General features: G+C 45.8%; 1 protein-coding gene across 1 annotated transcript; it reads right to left on the bottom strand.

Moving 5' to 3' along the window:
* Nucleotides 1-4,588: 4,588 nt before the first annotated feature.
* CDHR5 (cadherin related family member 5) lies at nucleotides 4,589-18,268 on the bottom strand. Its single transcript, XM_074884576.1, has 14 exons — nucleotides 18,082-18,268; nucleotides 17,689-17,867; nucleotides 16,724-16,774; nucleotides 16,315-16,407; nucleotides 16,094-16,192; nucleotides 14,411-14,521; nucleotides 13,894-14,070; nucleotides 13,330-13,420; nucleotides 11,692-11,789; nucleotides 10,700-10,906; nucleotides 9,527-9,643; nucleotides 8,566-8,638; nucleotides 6,599-6,750; nucleotides 4,589-5,955 (listed from the first exon to the last, which is right to left on the bottom strand). Exons 1-14 carry the CDS (start codon nucleotides 18,158-18,160, stop codon nucleotides 5,329-5,331), a joined length of 2,154 nt encoding a protein of 717 aa, XP_074740677.1. The 5' UTR covers nucleotides 18,161-18,268; the 3' UTR covers nucleotides 4,589-5,328.
* Nucleotides 18,269-18,546: the final 278 nt, after the last annotated feature.

Below are 18,546 nucleotides of genomic sequence, written 5' to 3'. Positions count from 1 at the left end.
ACATTGATATTATGAGAATATTTTTCCACTAATGCAATTTATTTTTCCCAATAGAATTTCAAATTTATTTCCAATTTGTGGTTTAGACGCTTCCCTTTCATCTGGGTAGGGTTACTGCTGAGATGGTATCTTCAAGTGATGGAGGATGATTTGGGAGATTTCACATCTCTCAGAAATTATGATGGCGTAAACAGAAGACCTGTAGGGATCTCATCTTTGACCCACCTCCCAGGAGAGGTATTTCCTGGAGGAAACACACAGGAAATACCAGACTCCTCCTTAAATCAAATCTGAAATCTCACCCAAAAATAAGAGAATGAATGAAGCATGATGGAAGATGTTGCTAATTTTCTCTGCATGTCAGATTAGTACCACAGGATTTGAGCAATGCTAGACTGGGAAGGAAAAATGTGATCCCTCTTTGTAGATATCTCTGGTTCGTGTGCCAGCATCCTGACTGTGGGGTGTGCCAGGCTGATATTCGTATCACGGAGATGATGGGCTCCATCAAAGGATGAGACCCTCTTCAAGGACAGCTCCCAAACTCACCATGGTACAAGGGGAAGGAAAGGTTTTCTTTTGCCTTCTTACCAGGAACATACACTTTATCATCCGTGAGGCCGTGATCTTTTGCAGCATACTTGGAAAGGTGAAATACGTGTCTCTGAACCCTCACAGTGTGCCGTGGCCCCCACATTCATGTTGCAGGCTCCATCCAGGCTGCTGGTGGCCAGGAAGAGGCAGGAGAGCTCACTGGGGCTGACATGCGGCTAGTCACATGCAGTGTTCTCTGTGACCTCCTACTCAGAGCTCTCCTGCTCACTGCTCTTGGTGTCCCTGCAGGGTGACAGACCCTGGCAGGGCCTCCATAAGAGGGAAGAAGACTCTTAATTCCCTGCGTGTACCCCAGCCAAACAGCTGGGACTCCCACAGTCTCCTGGAGGTATAGGACAACAGAAACCATGTGGCAGGGTGTGGGGATGGCTCCCAGTGTACCTGCAGGGAAGAGGCTGCAGAATGAAATAGGGGTCCTTGGACATCACTACAGCGGAGAGAACAAAAGAAAGAGGTGCCAAAACCTCTTTTGAGACCCAAGTTTGGAAACAGGATGTGGGGTCAGAGAAGTGGTGGTGAGGATCAGCACCAGAAGCAATGGCTCAAGAACATTTTCCTTTGGTCTCTCCTGCCCATCCAGGTGCAAGCAAAGGAAGACAGCCCCCAACCTCTCTGTGTCCCTCTCTCGGCTGTTATCCCAAGGGAGGAAAGGTGACTGAAACCTTCCTGCTGACAGGACACCCCAATTCACCACAGGGCTCTGAAGGAAGGGTCTAATTGGAAGAAGTACCTTCACTTTCTGCTTTCTCATTCAAGCTGTGAATAAAAGACAGACACATAGATGCCTTTGCTGTCCATGTGATGGCACTGTTTGAACACACGTTTCCGCTTCTGAGTGCTGCGGTTTAACTTTTGTCTTAAGCACAAACTTCTGGGTATTTCCAGTACGAATTTTGCATGATGAAAGAACAAGAACATAAAAGCTTGTAGGGGGACAGACAGAGCCGCTGGGCCTGCAGAGGAACGAACTGCCAACAGCGAGCCCAGCAGGTGAGCGGCACAGGGACAGGGTTTCAATTGCACAGAGGGAAGCCAGACCACCAACAGCCAACGAAGAGCAAACAGAGGGTGCCTGGATTCAAACAGTGTGCCAACAGGAAAGGCCAAAAGCATGAGAAGCATACCAATGAGGGGAAGGTGGAGCACCAACAGATGACTACAGATTGCAGATCGCAGGAGCTCATAAATCAGTGTGCCTACACATGTGCCCAGAAGCCCAAACAATACAGCAGCAGAGGGAAGACAGACCAACAACTGTGTGCCAGCGGAGAGGAATAGATCACATATGGCATAGCAATGAGGGAAATGGAGCAGCTACACTGTGTCAGCCCACACAAACTGCCTTCTGGTGGAATCCATTCAGTTCAGTCACTGGTCACAGGTGTCAAGAAACAGTCTTTTGGACAAGCAGAAAAACATTTTTCCTTTCTCCCGGTATGTAGAAAGAAGAGTTAGAGAAGGATAGTCCGCAGAAAAACAGTCTTCAACTGTAAAAGTGAGAGGAAAGTTTTGTCTCAGGTAATCCCGAGACTAGAAAGATGCTGCAGGAAATGAGGAGGTATTTCTGCTCTAGCACACTTAGGGGGCAGCTGTTCTGGGGAGTTGTGTGTCCATATGTCCATGTCCCTTCATCACTGTGGTTGGTATCACCTTTGGCAGCAGCTGGTGGGGCCAAATTCACCATGTTGCTGTAGATACCAGACCAGCAGTACCTGACTGCATGTGTCCAGCTGTACCGGGACTAGTTGGAGCCTGTCCCCTGTCCCTCGCTTTCAGTAAACAGGTCTGGCTGTGTCAGCACTTCTCTCAGAAATGTTCTTCCTGGTTCATTAAAGACAGACAGGATCTGGGAATCAGCAGTTCTCCTTCCCAATGCCAGTCAGTCACTTTTCAGGTCATTATGCTTTAAAATAATTCAAAGCTCCTTATTAATGCACTGAGGCAAGAATGGCCAATTGCAACCCATGTAACATAACTGTGGATAACAATAGCTGGGTTCTGATAAGCACTGCTCCCTGCTGCAGAGAGCTGGGGCAGAGGGGCTGGTGAACATCAGATTGCTTTTATCTGCACTTTGCTCCATCTCTTTAATCTCCTCTGCCCTTTCCAGTCTCTTCCCATACCCACACAGGTTAGAAAGCACAGTGCTGGGTGGGTTCCCTTTGCCCATCTGATGGGGAGCACTCACTGGTGCATTAGTGCAGCATCTGCTTCTTAGCTCAGCTTTCTGCTTCGCTTCCACAGAGATGATCCCTTGTTCCATGTGAGCTGGGTTCTGGCAGCCACTGACCTGGGACACAATCCCCAATCAGCTGGGCACTTAGCACCACTGAACCCTTGTAGATGCTGATTCTTGGTGCACAGCAAGCCAGTGGCACATTTTTGGACCTTTAGCCAGAGGTGAAAAAAAAACAAATGCCTGGAGGAGGTTAGAGTAAAAACATTCTAGCTTAACCCCCCAGCAGCAGTCCTCCTAGGAGTAGCACCAGCATGGGGATAGGCTGGGCTCTACCCTCACTGGGGCAGTGGGCTAGCAATTAGCAACTACTGGTCCCATGGGAAATGTTTGCTAGAGATAACTGGAGGAACTATGCTTACCTAGCAAACACAGGGCGCACTCCCCACCTTCTGTTATCAGATAAACCATACCTGTAATTTCTGGGCAAATAGCTTTATTGCAGTAAGGAAGAAAGCTTTCCACATCTCAATCTCCACCTTCAGCAAAAGGGCAGCTCCTGAAGTCCACCCAGCAAGGGCAGCACTCCTCAGAGGACGGAGAGCAGAACAGAGCACTAGCAACACTGCGACAGGGAGACATACAGAAATAAAGCATGGACCAAGAGGATAAAAGCCTCCGTGGGAATCATTTGTGCTTTGGTGTACGTGCAGATCCCAGCAACCATACTTTGGTTTTTCTCTTTCAAGGGTTTATCTGGAGTAATGACAGCAATGTGGAGATTGGCTTGTAGGGAGAAGGTAGGATTATTTATTGGTTTTGCTTCTCTACCATGAGACTTACCTTGTTGCAATCCTGTGCTGTTGTGCTAGGCTGAGAAAGTGAGATAAATATTAGTGACCTGTGATCCTTCTGCTACATCCCTGCCTTGGAAACTCCTGAGCTTTTTACTGGAAGTTAAAAGCTCAACAGCCCATGTCTACTCTGTAGCTAGCCCCAACATGAGAAAACAAGGAGCAGCACCAATTTTGTGCCAATAGATCAGAAGATGCGAATGCACACAGCCACATTCTCAGACCGTGGAAATCTGCCCAGGTTTTGGTTGCCAGCTGGGGGGAGAGATTGGTTGATGGGAGGTGTAAATTTAGACCAGAGCATCAAAGACTTTACTCCCCGTGCTGCCTGGAAATGGTGTGCTCACTTTGCTGAACTGGAGCTGTATGGCAGGACCGTAACTGAACACAATATTGCTGAAAGATGAGGGACGATTGAGGGAGGAGGGGTCCAACACGCTATGGTGCTGTCACCCCATGAAGTCAATCCAGAGGTCAGCAGGCTTTCTAGATCAAGCCTGAACTCACAAGCAGAGCACAGCAGAGCTGACTTGCTCTCAGTGAACCACCTCTGCTCTCAGGCTGCATCTCAGCTCTAAATGAAGCTTGAAAGATGGTATTTTACAGCAAAAGAGCCTGCTGGGCTCCTCATGAATGGAGAAGGGTGGTATGCAAGGGGATTGGCATCTGAGACGAGAGAAGCGGAAAAATGGCGGTGGCACCTGGCACTTGGAGGCTCTGCTGACCTCCACCTTCACAGCAATGATAAAAGGGACACCTTGAGCCCTGCTGGACAAGGGAAATGATGGGAAACAATGTGCTGACCCCACATCCAGCAGCTCTGGAATGATACTTATTGCTGCCAAAAGCCCAGAGAGCTGGAAATACCCCTGGCAGTTTGCAGGCAGGTACTGGCAGGAGCTCTTCTTTTCCCTGACAGATAAGAGACAGACAGCTAAAGAAATACTGCACAATTAGTGGTTTTATGACACAGAAAAAATGATGACAAAGTCCTTCAGTAAAGAACACATGATCAGTCCTTGCCTACTGGTGGCAGAGGAAACAGCAGCTCCTGAGCAGGTAAACTCCTGGCTGCTGGCAGGACGAGGACCGTGGTGGCCCATGCCAGCTGCTTGTGCTGGGAGCACAGAGTGGCAACAGCAGAGAACAGAGCCAAGCCCTGGAGTGAGCTCCTGGCTACAGTCATATGAGCAACTGCAGGGTCAGGGTGACTTGCGCTGGCTTATGTCCTGCAGCTGGCACCAAACTGTAACACCCCAAAGGGAACAGGCAAGCAGTCAGTGCTGGCTTAGATACCCACCAACAGGAGATGAACACTGGGTTGTGTAACTGAATTGCTACCATGAGCTGGGCTAACTGCTTCAAAGTCAGTTCAGCTACATCTCTGCTGTACCTGCAGCCAGTTTGGGAAATGCGATGAAGGGGCCTGTGGGGAACAGGCAGAAAGATGGAGAGATGAGACGTGTTCCCCTCCCCAAAATCCTAAGTGATATTTCAAGGTCTCCCTAAAAGGTTGAATTAGCTGTAATCTCTTCCAGCTTTAACCGCTGCATTCAGACAAGCAGGACAGGCAGCCTTGTCCTCCTGCATTCCAGTTTCCCCTCTGAGAAGAAAAATAGGTTTCATGTCAGCAGAGCAGCTGAGATTCCCCCATTTTGGGGAGAGAGTGCAGGTCTATTTCCATTATATGTCATAGTCATCTCCTGTCACTGCATCTGTGCGAGACATGTTGACTATCACTTCTGCAGCTGGGAGTGATGAGGGCTCTGAGGCAAAGGACACTCCCAGCCCTCTGTGGTGATCATCCTTGTCATAATCTTCCTTCTCCTCCTCCTCCTCCTCCTCATTCTCATTCTTCTGCAGATCTTGGTCACTGTCATCATCGCCATCTGCTGCATTGTCCTCAATAACTTCAACCCTCTCTCCAGCATCTGGATCCACATCAGTCTTAAACCACACAGCTTTGTAGCCATCATCTGCCACGTGCCTGTCTGTCTTGAGGATAGACTTCACTTCTTTCTCATGCTCAGTCTCTTCTATCTCATGCTCAGTCTCTTCTTTCTCTTCTTCCACTTCTTCCTCTTTCTCTCCCTGGTTAGAGATGATGGTGGAAGCTATAGAAGCCTGTGGGAGACTACCAATTTCTTCTGCATCAGAAGAGGGCAAGGAGAGTGCTGGCTGCTCTTGCACAGGTGTCATCCACTGGCCATTGCCATTTTCTGACGTCCCATGCTGTTTGGTGCTCACCTCTGGGTGTTCATCTTCCTTGTAAGATTGGTTCTGGTAACCTCCAGAGATTTCGTTGGAGAACTACAGGAGGAGAGACACCTTATGATTGCCGTGAAAGGAAAAGAAACAAGGAGGGGAAAAAAGGGGTGGCTGAAGTGACTGAGCTACTGCTGAGGAGAGCTTCAGCTTGTTTTGCCGTTAGACCTAATTGAAGCCAGGGAAAGATATGGTTCCCCAGAACAACTATTTTTTAGTGACAAATTCTGAATTTTTTTTTCAGATAAGCATGGGCACATTTTCCAGGAGTGCTGAGCACCAGAAATGTATACCGATTTGTACCCATCCATTTGAGGTATTACTCTGGAGTGGGATTTACCTCACTCAGGGTGAAGGACTTATTATTCACCCGAGCTATGTGTTCTGGACTTGTGTTGTAGTCAGTAGAGTCTAGGCTCCTGACAGTCCCATCCTAAGGCAGAGACCAACATCTGGTCAGATGAATTACACTCTAAACTTCAAAGTAACCAGTTTGCCAGGGACTTGAGAGAGCCAAAAGTAAATAGCTCAGGTGCAGACAACTGTCTAAGCCCAGGCTTTAGGATAGGAGTGATTCATCACCTTCACACAAACGTGTAGTATTTGGACAGCCCATCCATACTTTAAAACCTTCTCAGATCCCACTTTCTAACTAAGAAATTCAGGTAAAAACATGGCATTTACTTACCTTTTTCTTTACCAGGTTTTTAACTGGTTTTCCATACTGTTTATATATCATCACTCCAAGAAAGACTAAAGCAATTAATAGCAGTGCTGCTAATGTACCACCTAAGATAGCCATATCCTGGGCAGTGTGTATCTTATCAGAGGAGGTTGTAGCTGCAAGAGAAACAAACCAGTGTTACAAAGCCTAAAAAGAGAAGCTAGCTTTTTTAACACAGCACTTCATCGTGGGAGAAGCTCCAACCAATTTTTGAAGGGCAAAGAAGTATCCTGTGCTGCAGAATGTGACAGTGATATGTCTAATATCACAGAAGGCCATTCGTTTGCGGTCCTAAAAGCAGAGGGGTTTTTTTAAGGTGACCACTCAGAATATTATAACTTCCAATAAGTCACGTGAAGTGGAAATAACATCCATTTACAGAACAATGACTTTTACCCCATGATTTATCAAAGCTAATATATATATGACTGTATTGGGCAAGTAGATGTTACATGGAGGAAAGCTAGGTAGGTCTTTTACTTTCCCACTTCACCCATTTATACCAGAAAGCAAAAATGAGCTATGTTTGTACATATGTGTGTGAAAATGCAAAGCTTCCTTTAATCCAGAACATCACTTCTGATACTGATGAGCACATTAAAGTAAGAAATAAAAAAGCATAATAGGAAATAGGAAAAGCATTCAAAGGGCCCCAGGACAGGAAAGGCTCTCCTGCCCTTTTGCAGCTGTAGCAGTGTACACCAGCCTTCTTAGGAGCAGTTATGCTTTCAGCCGCTGTTCAGTGTAAGCATATTTGTGTAGAGATCAACATTATACTGGAAAGACAGTAACTTCCTCGGGGTTAATCACCTTTGATTGTTGTTCTCAGTGGGGTTCTTTATATTTAAGTTTTCCAGCTTCATTTTGTAGTGTAAATGAATTTCTTTAAAGTTTAATCATTAATGAAACACAGTTTTGTTGTGCTGCTGACCTGTTTATGACAATGGACTTTGTATATTTCCTCCGCATTTGATTGCACCCTCAGTTTATCATTAATATGTTGGTGGGGGTTTAGGATGTCAGTGAATTTTTGATTCTTAATGATGTCTTCTAGGGAGCTACAGCCCACAGAGCTGGTGTGAAACTCTGCCACCCTTAACTCCTGTGCTGTGCAGCACACAGTGCCTCTGCGAAAGCTAGCTCAGCTTGATGGAATGACTCACCTTGAGATCTGTGTGAGCTGGCTCTGGCACCAGTGTCTTGGAGACCAGAGGCCAATGTATAGTTACCACTTCCCAGAAGGGGAGTATATTAAAAATGAGTCTAGTTTCTCCCTGGATATTGGAATGCTCAGTAAAGGACTCTCCAACCCATTGCATGCACATTCCTTAGCACCACCTCTTCAAGCTGAGGGTTAAATACCCTACAGATTGGCCAGGGAAATGGTAATCTCAGCTCTGCTTAGGCCTTCCCTGAGTGCTGCCTATAGTATAGAATAAAGCACAATTCCTCTCATAGATTCTGAGCCATTCAGGGTCATTTCAATCTACTTTTTTGCATAGTGACAGCATCATTATCTTCTGTGGTTTAAATTTTCTGTGCTGAAATTTTTGGCTAAAAAGGAGCAGTGATGTATCAAGGTGTCAGGGCAACCCTCCTTTGTCATGACAAGACATCCTGGCTTATTTCTGACCCACAAAACAGCATGAAGTAACCCCAGATTTAGTTTTGGAATAACAGGAAAAAACACTACAATACACAGCACTCAAAGTCTCAGGAGGCTGTTTGAGGCAGGTGGTGGCCATGTCATAAAGATGATGTTTGAACATTTTCTCTTGTAGCCACCATAGAACCTCCTGTAGGTATGGGGTTGGCCTCAACCCAGGTCCACAGACTTCAGTGGCTGACCTGTCATTGCCAGTTTGCCCACAGAAGTGGAAAAGACTCCCCAGTCATCTCCACAAAGCAGAAAACAAAGACACCCAGCCTACCTGCAGCAAGGATGACCTCCACCACGATTACAGTGCTTGCCTCCTGCAGGCTCACCATATCTTTTCCAACAGCCTATGTGAACATGCGAAAGAGATAGCTTAGGGACTTCCTGGATCTCCAGCTCACTCTTAAGGTATGCAATGGGCCCTTTGTGGACAAAGTACTTTGTCCGTATTCTCACCACATCCCCATGATAGCCCTGCATTGTAGCTGGACAGTCTGGTCACAGAGGAAAAAGAGCTCTCCCTGTCCTGGGCCAGAACCAGGTGCATCATTTGTATACAGCTTTGCAGCGCAGTGCTGCACGTGGATAATGAGGTAGTGTGGGGCAGGCATTGGCACCTCTCTCTTGCCCTGCCCATGTAGCTAAACCAGTGCTACAGTCAAGCTGGTTCAGAGAGCTCCACAGGGCGTGGCGTTGTGCTAGGCAGGTCTTAGGGAGCCAGTTGCCACTGGCAGGCAGATGGATGAAGTGAGTATCTAGCTTCTTAGTCTAAAGTTATTAACAACTGCTTGCTTTGACCTGAGCAAAAAAAAGTACTGGATTTACCAAAGGATTCCCAAGTTTGGAGCTGTAGCCTTTAGAGCTGGGATGTATGCCAGCAATCATACCCTAACCATATCTACACATCCACCTCCTAGCCACTTGCTCACCCTCCTTTTTTTGTTAATCAGAGCGTGGGAGGGGGGCTCCTAAAATCTCCCTGGTTGACTTTTTACTTGTCTCCAATGATATTTTCCACAGGGTTGGAGAAACATTTTTACAGCTAGTACCAGATGTAGCCTGTATCCCACAGATTAAATTTGCTATTGCTTCATCTCCCTCCATCCCTGTACATTTATGATGCAAATGGTTGGGACAAGGTCTGTGTTACCTAATGAAATTCCACCCTTGGTACTTCTCTAGTAGAAACTACCCCTTCCCTCCATGACCCCGGCAAGATAATGAAGCTGCTTTACCTTGATGGTTACAGTTCCCGGTGACTGCAGCATCACGTTTGTCAGGACGAGTCCATCTTTGGTTGCGATGAAATCGGTGCTGTCTTTTATGTAGTACTCAATGTTTGGGTTGACTTTCTGAAAAGCCAGAAGAGTGACTGATTAAACCACCCTGTCTGTGCTTTGCATGCATCTCCGTAATAACCCATTGGCAGGACTTGCCAAACACACCTGAAGTGTGAGCAGGTGTATAGCACAATAAATAAATCTGGACTGATGAGGTGAGAAAGGTTGAATTTGTGTGTTCATCCTGTTGCTCAGAATTCAAGAATGTATCCTAAAAGTGTTGCCTCCAAAAAAATCCAAAGTCTTACCCATCTTGTGTTGGTATCTCTAGCATTTGCCCAAGCAAAACACATCTATGCAAGAGACCTTGTAAATTTGATCAGTTCTGCCTTTAATACAGTGCCAGAGGGGGCTGTACATGGAGAATAACACTTGTGCTGAGGTCTGCACAATTTTTCCCTTATGTCTAGGGTGTTATTCCTCTAGTAGGTCCCCAGTCTTGTTATGGAAGCCTTGGTATCAATAAAATTAGCACATTTTTCTTTATTTAATAGGGTGGGATGGGAATGGCTGGTCAGTAAATCTCTTCCCCATTCTCCCAGTACTTTGTTCAAGAATGGCTCTTTCAAAATGAGCCCTTACAGGGAGAAGGGGAACAATTTCCAGCCCAGGACTGCAGGCCCTGGCTAGTTTGCTGTCTTTGGACTGGCTCCTCTTCCCAGGCCAGTCCACATATAGCTCTCCTTGACCTGGCAGAGAGAGGACACCTAAGATCCCACCACCCCGAACTCTTCAAGGAAACACTTCACCCAGCCCTAATTCCAATCTGGACCTGTTCACAGTATTTGCTAACCCTGGGCTTTACTCAGCATACTGTTTTGCAGTGGATCAGCTCACCTACACAGATCTGGGTGGGACTGGCTTTTGGAAGAGAGGAGTCCAGCAGCTTCTCCACATTACATCACACCATAAGCAGTTCTGACCTATGTGGAATTTCCAGGGAAATAGAATATGGAACACTAGAGGAAAATGTGTTTGCTTCTCCCTGCCTCCCCTTCGTCATGTTTTCTGATCCAGCTTTACGCCTGAAGCAGTGAGAAAGAATGCAGTGCATCTTCAGTTTCTTACGTTAGGGAAATCTTCATCCACCGCTGTTATCATCAGGGGGCTTGAAGGATCACCAGCTTGGAAGACAAAGCTTCTTGGGGCCAGACCAACAAATACTGTCCCGTTGTAGATTCTGCTCTCAAAGTAGGGTGGGTAGTTGCTCTTATTGACGACCTTAATCTCTACACTGACTACGGAGTATTTCTGTATGTTGTTGACCTGGGTGGCCTGGAGAGAGAGAGAGAGAGAGAGGCTAGCCTTTTCCTATTAGTGATGAAACATAGGATAGGCTTGATCTGAAGCCCATCACAGCCCATGGGGTTCTTTCTGTCACTCTCAGTGAGCTTTGAGACAGGCCTGTCACAGATGGCCTTACGGTTTGGAGTCCATGTGGTTTATAATTTGCTTCTGCTGTTGGCCCTCCACACAGTCTTGGTGTAACCCCAGTCTAGATATGGCCCTCCATTAGGGCTACATCTGGACAAATTGTGATGCTCCAGTACAAAGCAGTGAGATTCCAGCACCAGCACGCAGAGTCTGCTCATCTTTGCAAGGGTTTGGGTCAGTTCAGTTGCTACCCAAGAGTCCACATTGTCCTAGATATGTGTGCAGGGAGTGCTTTTCAACTCCCTCCTTTCCTCTTGATCTTTAGCCCAAAGACAACCTTGTCTCTAGGCTTGAGTTATGTTAACTACCATAACACAAGCTCCAGTCATGCCTAATGAAAGCCTTCCAGTTATGTTCCTCCATGCTTCCAACTCATCAGCATGTCCCCTTTTGGTTAACTTGCTTTGATGTTGCAACCCACGTGTAAGGGAAAATTCCTTGACTCCTGCAAGAGCTTTGAATGTAAGTAGGTATAAGACAGTGGTCAAGTACTAAGCCCTTCCAAAAGAAAGGGTGTAATGAGTTAGCTTTAATTAGTAACGCAACTGACTCCTGTCACATCAAGACTGCTGCTTCCTCGAAAGCCAGCTATGCTGGGTTGTTGTCTGCAATGTCATCAGACTTACCATGACTTGCAATAGGTATGAGTCTGGGGAAGTTGCTACTTTGTTCATAGTTAAATTCCCTGTGTCTGCATCCACTGAGAATACTTTGTCTGTATCCCCTAAAGAAAATGGAAATTCAATCATCAGATACCTTCATAAAGTGACCTGGAGCTCATTGACTCATTTTTTCACATCTTAGTGACAATACCCCCAGGGCTTAATGCTGTTTTCCTTGCCTGCCTGGCTGCTACAAGAGCTGGCAGCACTGACCAGGGATTCAGAGGGACTCAACAGACAAAAAGCATCGAGAAGATGTGTGTGAACCCACCTAGATGAGATAGGACAGCAAAGCTTTGCGTTTCCAGAGCCTAGGCCCAGATATAGCCAGCTTAAATTCTGCTAAATGCCTAGAGCCTCTGGTACTATTTGAGGACTGAAGGTCTCGAGTTCCCCTAACCTGAGCCCAAACCCTAACTGAACCCAAACTGCTCTTCAGGAGAGATAAGGGAAGGATTATTCCTATTTTAAAGGCAAGAAGCCAATCTACAAAGATTAGTTGGGTGGGGAGTTGTCTCAAATAGCTCTAGGCATCTAAAGGGAAGACATCTCTATGTGACTTTGTTACATATATTGTGAAGAGAAAATGGCATCTCAGTGCATGATTTATCTGACTTACTGTGAACATTGGGCTCAATGTGAGCTGCATTCTGCTCTGGAAATGCTTATTTCTGACTACAAGAGGAGCCTAAACACAGAAACCTTCTTGTATTGATGTAGGGGTAGAAATCAGCTTCCTATATCTCTAATCTGTCTTTTAATCACACAAACATCTGTGTTGGATTTATGTTAATATACAAGCAAAATTTTTAATTCTCTTCCTCACTTAGACACCGTGAGCTGTATTTAGACAAGGACTCCCCAGTCTGGGATTCCCTACTGACTGCAGGGTAGGAAGGCCACACTACCTCCAAAATGCCAGTGGAATTTAAGGTTAATGTATTTATTATCAGAAGGATGTTCACAGATGTGGTGCCATGTGGCACAGGTAAAGGGAGATGAACAAGTGATCAGTTCACCTGACCAATATGATCTACCTTTGCCTTGATAGTTATTCAAAACCCCACTATTGTTAAAAAAAAACAAAAAAAAGAGGAAATCCTTTGAATGAAATAAATGGCCCAGTCAATGATTGGGCAATCAGTTGACTGTATTCAAGTAATCTTTCTGAAATCAAGACTAAAACAGAGCAGATTAGATAGTGGCAGTGTGCTGGGGAATAAAAATTATTCAATGATGTGGGAATTTTAAGTTCAGCTCAAAGACTGAAAGTGGTGTGACTGGTGTGACCAGACTGGCAAAATCAAGTCTAAAAGCTTAAAGATAAAACATGTCTCATTTCCCCAAAAACCAAAGTCCTTTTGAAACAGATTTCATTGAGATTGGCTTGTAGGACTCTTAATTCTCTTTTTCTTCCTCTCTGTACAGTCTGTTTCTTCTACTTAATCCATAATGTCCTGTGGATCTAGTTATGTTTCTGTGGCAGAAACAGAGGGGCAAATCCCCCTCAATTCTCAAGTGCCATGGGGGGCATCTCCTCTTGGCAGGTAATGTAGGGGACATGAGCAATGCAGTTTGTGGAAGGTGACAACCTCTACTCACCACCAACAATGCTGTACACAATTTTTTCATTTAAAGTGTAGTCAGGATCAATAGCATAGATAGGCCCCGGCTCTAAGATGAGTGGTTCTGTCTGCAATAACAAGACAAAGTGTTACATTCCACACTACAGCACCAAATTAGCATTTGCAGCATTCTCCCATCCTCCCATTCCCATTTGCGGCGTTCTTCCATCCTCCCATCCATTCTTCCATTCTCCCATGGCTCTAGTGGTTTTGTCTGGGCAGAATGGCATTGATTGCTGGGAGATGGCTGTACCAGGGCAGAGGCGAGACAGCCCAGAGCAAAGGGGCTCCCAGCTCTCGCCTCTCCAGTGATGTGCTGCAGGAACAAGGACAAGCAGTGCTGCTTGGCAGGGCAGGCATTGGGGAGGTGAACCTCCACTTCCCAGGATGGTGAAGGCTCCCTGTCATGCTGAATCATCTGCATTTATGACCGAAGATCAGCATGAGCTCATGGAAATCATTAGGCACTGTCTACTGAGAATAGCATCTGGATATTGTTTGAGAATAGCATCAAGGATACTGTTTGATCACACCTGCTTACCGACATCTCGGAGATATTGACCCTCCCAGTATAGGGGCTGCTGATGCAAATGCTATTGTCCATGTTAATGAAGGTACAGGGTAGGAACCAGGGTGATTTGGTGTCAGCTTGTTCAATAAATATGTTTATTGTTGCTGTAGCTGTGTTGGTGGTCTCGGTGCTGTCCACAGGCCTGTCCTGTACCCAAAGGCAAAGCATACTCGTGAGATGCAAGTTTTATTGCCAAAAGAAGAACCCAACTGCAAAAGCCAGTGGCCCAGGGTCTTTTAGCTGTTGTAACTCCATTCTGTCTAAGGCTTAGCCTACCTAAAGCAATGAATTATCTCATTCTGCTGCCAAAGGTGTACTGAATGCAAGTCTGGCACTGCGTAGTTATGGAGGGTGGAAGACTGCTCCAAACTCACCTCCCTCAGTATCCACCCTCCCTCCTGCCATCCCAGAGATTCCCATTCAGACTTACCCTTCAGTTGAGAGACTGGGGCAAACAAGGCGGTTTTTTTCTTCTTAAAGAACTTACCCTTGCATACAAGAGCAGCGTTGTCAATTTAAATTTCTCATAGTCCAATGCTTTTTGTAAATAAATTTCTGGGTTGTTAACTCCTTTTATGGCAAAATAACCATCTGTGCCCTGGCAGGGGGAAAAGGAAAAACCCTGTTAGCAGACTCAGTTACAGAGATGTTCAAAGTACTGCTCATTGCTGTGTTTGTCAAGCCAATCAGACCTTTAATCCCAGGGACCTGGGAGGCGGGGGAGCGGGTGGGGGGACAGTGTCAGAGTGCCAGATCTGTTTAATCTTTGGTATTGCACACTGGAGATAGCTGGCTTGTCAGAAAGGTTTGTTGATGTCCCTGTGAGTTTTCTTCTCCAAGATCCCCTGTTTTGCCTGGCTACCTGCCCAGCAGGTACTGGACAGAATCTTATTTCCTCCACTGAACAGGTTGCCACCAGTCCTTGATTTTGGGACCATGACAGCCAAGCACTCTCACATCCATGCACAAAACAGGTCAAAGGTGGCTCAGCCTCTGGGAGCTAGCAAGATCACTTGCCTTAGCCTAGCACAACTGAACTTTGGAAGCAACTGTAAAGCCAAATTGAAATAAGATATGTTGCATTTTCTCTATAACCTTCTGCACTTGCTTGGGTTCTCCTTTAATCTTATGTCTTGACTAGAATTCCTCTGAATTTTTAAATCCCTCTGGATTTACACCAATGTGATGGCAAAGTCTGGTCCCTGAAATTCAAAAACATGTGGTTTCTGCTCACAACCCTTAAAATCCATGGAGTTATGGAGCTAATGGAGGCAGAATGTCAGACACTGCCTGCTCACTCCACAATGCTTTTTTAAAATGTAAATATACGTTAGATATAAGGAAGAAATTGTGTGGTGAGGCCCTGGCACAGGTTGCCCAGAGTAGCTGTGGCTGCCCCCTCCCTGGAAGGGTTCAAGGCCAGGTAGGGCGGGGCTTTGGGCAACCTGGGCTAGTGGAAGGTGTCCCTGCCCCTGGCAGGGGGTTGGGACTAGATGGTCTTTAAGGTCCTTTCCAGCCCAAACCATCCTATGATTTTGTTCTTCTCTTGAATTTACTTTTTTTTTTGTAAGTTTCTAGCAGGCCCTTGTACTCTAGGCTGGCATCAATTTAACAGTGTATACAATTCATTTCCCATGAAATGAAGCAAACTCCTTACGAGCAAATAAACTAAGGCATTAAACTGGGACCTGGGGAAAGTAGAGTCTGCCTTTGGCTCTGCCACAGACTTTTTGTGCGGTCTTGGGCAGCTCATGTTATCTTCGCTCTGCATGGACACTGTTGTCAAACAGGAAAATAGCTCCTTCTTCCCTATCCAACTCAGCACAGTTCTGAACTCTGTGAGGTACAAAGGTCTCTGCTGAGGTGTTTACAGACCATCCCAACAAGACTACCCTGGATCATATGGCTCAGAATATCCTAGATGAGAGTTTAATCTATACAGTGTAATACAAGTGTGAGCAGTAAAATAATTCAATACCTGCAGTATTAATTGCTCTGTTCTGCTAACCAAACCGACACTTGGTTTTTACAAAATATGTACCTCTTGCAGAAGCTGTCAGGGAACTAAATGCAATACAGTGACCTTAGCCTCAGAGTTAGGGCTTTTCTGAATTAAACACGAAGACTTCTCCAGAGCCACCATTTTCCCCCAAAGAACAAAGATGCTCACCGGCACTATTGTTGCGAGTTCATAAAAGATGGTATCCAGGTCAGCATCACTAGCACTTAAAACTTCACGGGCCACAATGGTTGTGTTCACTTTTGTATCCTGAAACAAAATTGCTGTGGTTATTCTCTGTGAAATGGGATGAAGACTTCTCCCTGCTAACCCTTCCTTAGTCCCACAGCACTGGGTGACCCAGTGCCCTCTTCACTTTGTAAAATGCTTACCTCAGGAATAACCTCGGTGAGATTCGTTTGCTTAAACATTGGGCTGTTATCGTTCATGTTGAGAATGGTCACAAGAATTTGCAACGAATCGCTCTGAGGAAAGGGCAAAGTGAGAGAATCAAAGAGAAAAATAAGACTGTTAGGGGCTGATCCTGATTTGCAGTGACCAGAGGGGATGGTGTAAGGAGCACAGCTGGATGCGGGCTGGATGGGGCTGGGGTTTGTGAGTTTGTTCCTACCCCCTCCCCATTCACAGAGCCTTAGGCACTCTCTGACTGTGAGAGGAGCGTGTATGTCTGCAAAGAAAAGGACATCTCCTCATCCCAGTCTGCGGCCTAGGAAGAGCAGAGGGAAGCATGTGCTGCCGTGCAGTGCCTTGTGACAGGGCTGAGTTTGGAAGAGCACTCACCTGCCCAGCAGCGTTCTGACAAATCAGGTACACCAGCAGCAAGGTGTCTTTCTGCATGCAAAAACAAACCCAGACATTGTAGAAACAAGCCAAAACATACTAACTCTTTCGAAAGTAAATGAGACAAATATACACATTGTTGAATCAGAAATGCTGCTGGGCTTTATCTTGTTTTCAGGCATATCTAACTTTTCCTTTCTTTCCTTTACAGCCATACATCAGTGCTGGGATCTTGTTTATGATGGAGTCAAAGCAGACCACTCTTCCAGCTTCTCTCCCTGTGATTCCTGTAACATGTCAGCAGAGCTAATTGGCCATTTTCTCAAACTCCAGGTGAATTCAAAGAGATTTCTTTTTAAATTGAATGAAGCAGAAATGTACCATGCAGCAAGTACAGTGTCGCCTGCAGGGTGTTAACTCTGTCTGCTGTTCTTCACTCAAATAAATGTGGGGGTTTACATTAGGGGAAAGGCAGCTTAAAGATGCTTGTGGCTGTGTACAGAGCACTCCAGGAAGGTAAAATAATTTAGCAGCAACCTAACTGAACACACTGACCTTTTACACTGCCTTTATGCTTCACACAAGATCGCCTCACTGCTGAGGGCTCTATTTTCTACAGGCAAACAGGGATCATTTTACATGAGTCCTGGAGAGCTCTGAACACTACAGTTGTCACATTTTTGGTTTTAAAACTTCCCCTTGCTTTAATTGATACAGACTCACTGAAGGAAGGTGACAGCAGGCATACCATGCATCCCCCTCCTCCCTATACCCTGCTTGCAGAAGGCCTGACCTCCCAAGCAGTGAACTCAAACCCAGCTGAAATAGGTTTATTTTTCAAAGTTATTTCCTAGATCCTTTAGGAACAGGTTATGAATCCCTGGAAGTCCAAGAGCCGAGATTGAAACTCATTGCATCCCAACATTATCCATCTCATCCTTACAGCCTGCCAGCTAAAGGCTCACCTCATAGTCCACACTTCGGCTCAGCTGCAGCTCAGACCCCCATATAGTGAAAAAACTGACATCGGGGGAAGTAGGATCGATCATTACAGTGAAGTTTGGTTCCATGTGGATAGTAGTCACCACGTAGCCAGGAGGGTTATTCTCATAAACACTTGGTTCATTATTATTGACAGAACATCCTGGAAAAGCATACAAATGAGACACAAAATTGCCCAGGGATTCACACTGTGACAGAGTTGGGTGAGACATGAGACCCCTCTAGTTACCACTGGGGAGAAGGTTGTTGAACAAACCTATCTCAGAGTAAGAGTAAACATCTCCCACCTATAATGGCAAAACCTGCTGCTGTGACGGTTATTCCTCCATGATCACGGACCTCCTGCAAGAGCTTACCTTGTTGCTGTGCTGAAACCTGTGTCACGAACGGCAACAGAAAGAGCACAGCAGTGAGAAGCCAGCGAGAAACAGCCATGGTGAGCTGCCAGTTGCTGAAAAAAAATCCCTGTTTCTGATTAAACTGATTCTCTTCTCTCCCAGTTTCTCCCAGTGCTGTATTCTGCGTTCACTGCTTCATGAAGGCAAAAACATTGCCTGGCTAGAGTGAATTGCTGCAGTTCAACCTTTGCCTCTTTGACTCATTGGATGACTTATTGAAAGATGTAAATATCTTTCAGTCATAGAACATGATGACACGTAACTTCCTGTTCCTACTTTGTTCCTGGGTCTCTCCTAAGGTCTCTATAGCAACAAAGATATATTTGAAGCATTTCCGAATTCAGAGCCAAGCCACCCAAGATGAGCATGAAGGAGGACAAGGGCTGATGCTTGGGAAGCTGTCTGTATACTCCAGCCTCTCCC

This window comes from Strix uralensis, chromosome 15, assembly GCF_047716275.1.
Source record: "Strix uralensis isolate ZFMK-TIS-50842 chromosome 15, bStrUra1, whole genome shotgun sequence".
Classification (NCBI taxonomy): domain Eukaryota; kingdom Metazoa; phylum Chordata; class Aves; order Strigiformes; family Strigidae; genus Strix; species Strix uralensis.
This window is presented reverse-complemented; position numbering and strand designations above follow the sequence as displayed.

What these genes read in the sequence shown, in the direction of transcription:
- CDHR5 (XM_074884576.1), bottom strand. Translation starts at nt 18,160, where the DNA reads ATGGCTGTTTCTCGCTGGCTTCTCACTGCTGTGCTCTTTCTGTTGCCG. An exon ending in CGCTGCTCTTGTATGCAAGG is followed by an intron (nt 14,071 to 14,410) that starts GTAAGTTCTTTA and finishes CTTTGGGTACAG; the next exon opens with GACAGGCCTGTGGACAGCAC. An exon ending in TGGATGAAGATTTCCCTAAC is followed by an intron (nt 9,644 to 10,699) that starts GTAAGAAACTGA and finishes CTGGCTTTTCAG; the next exon opens with AAAGTCAACCCAAACATTGA.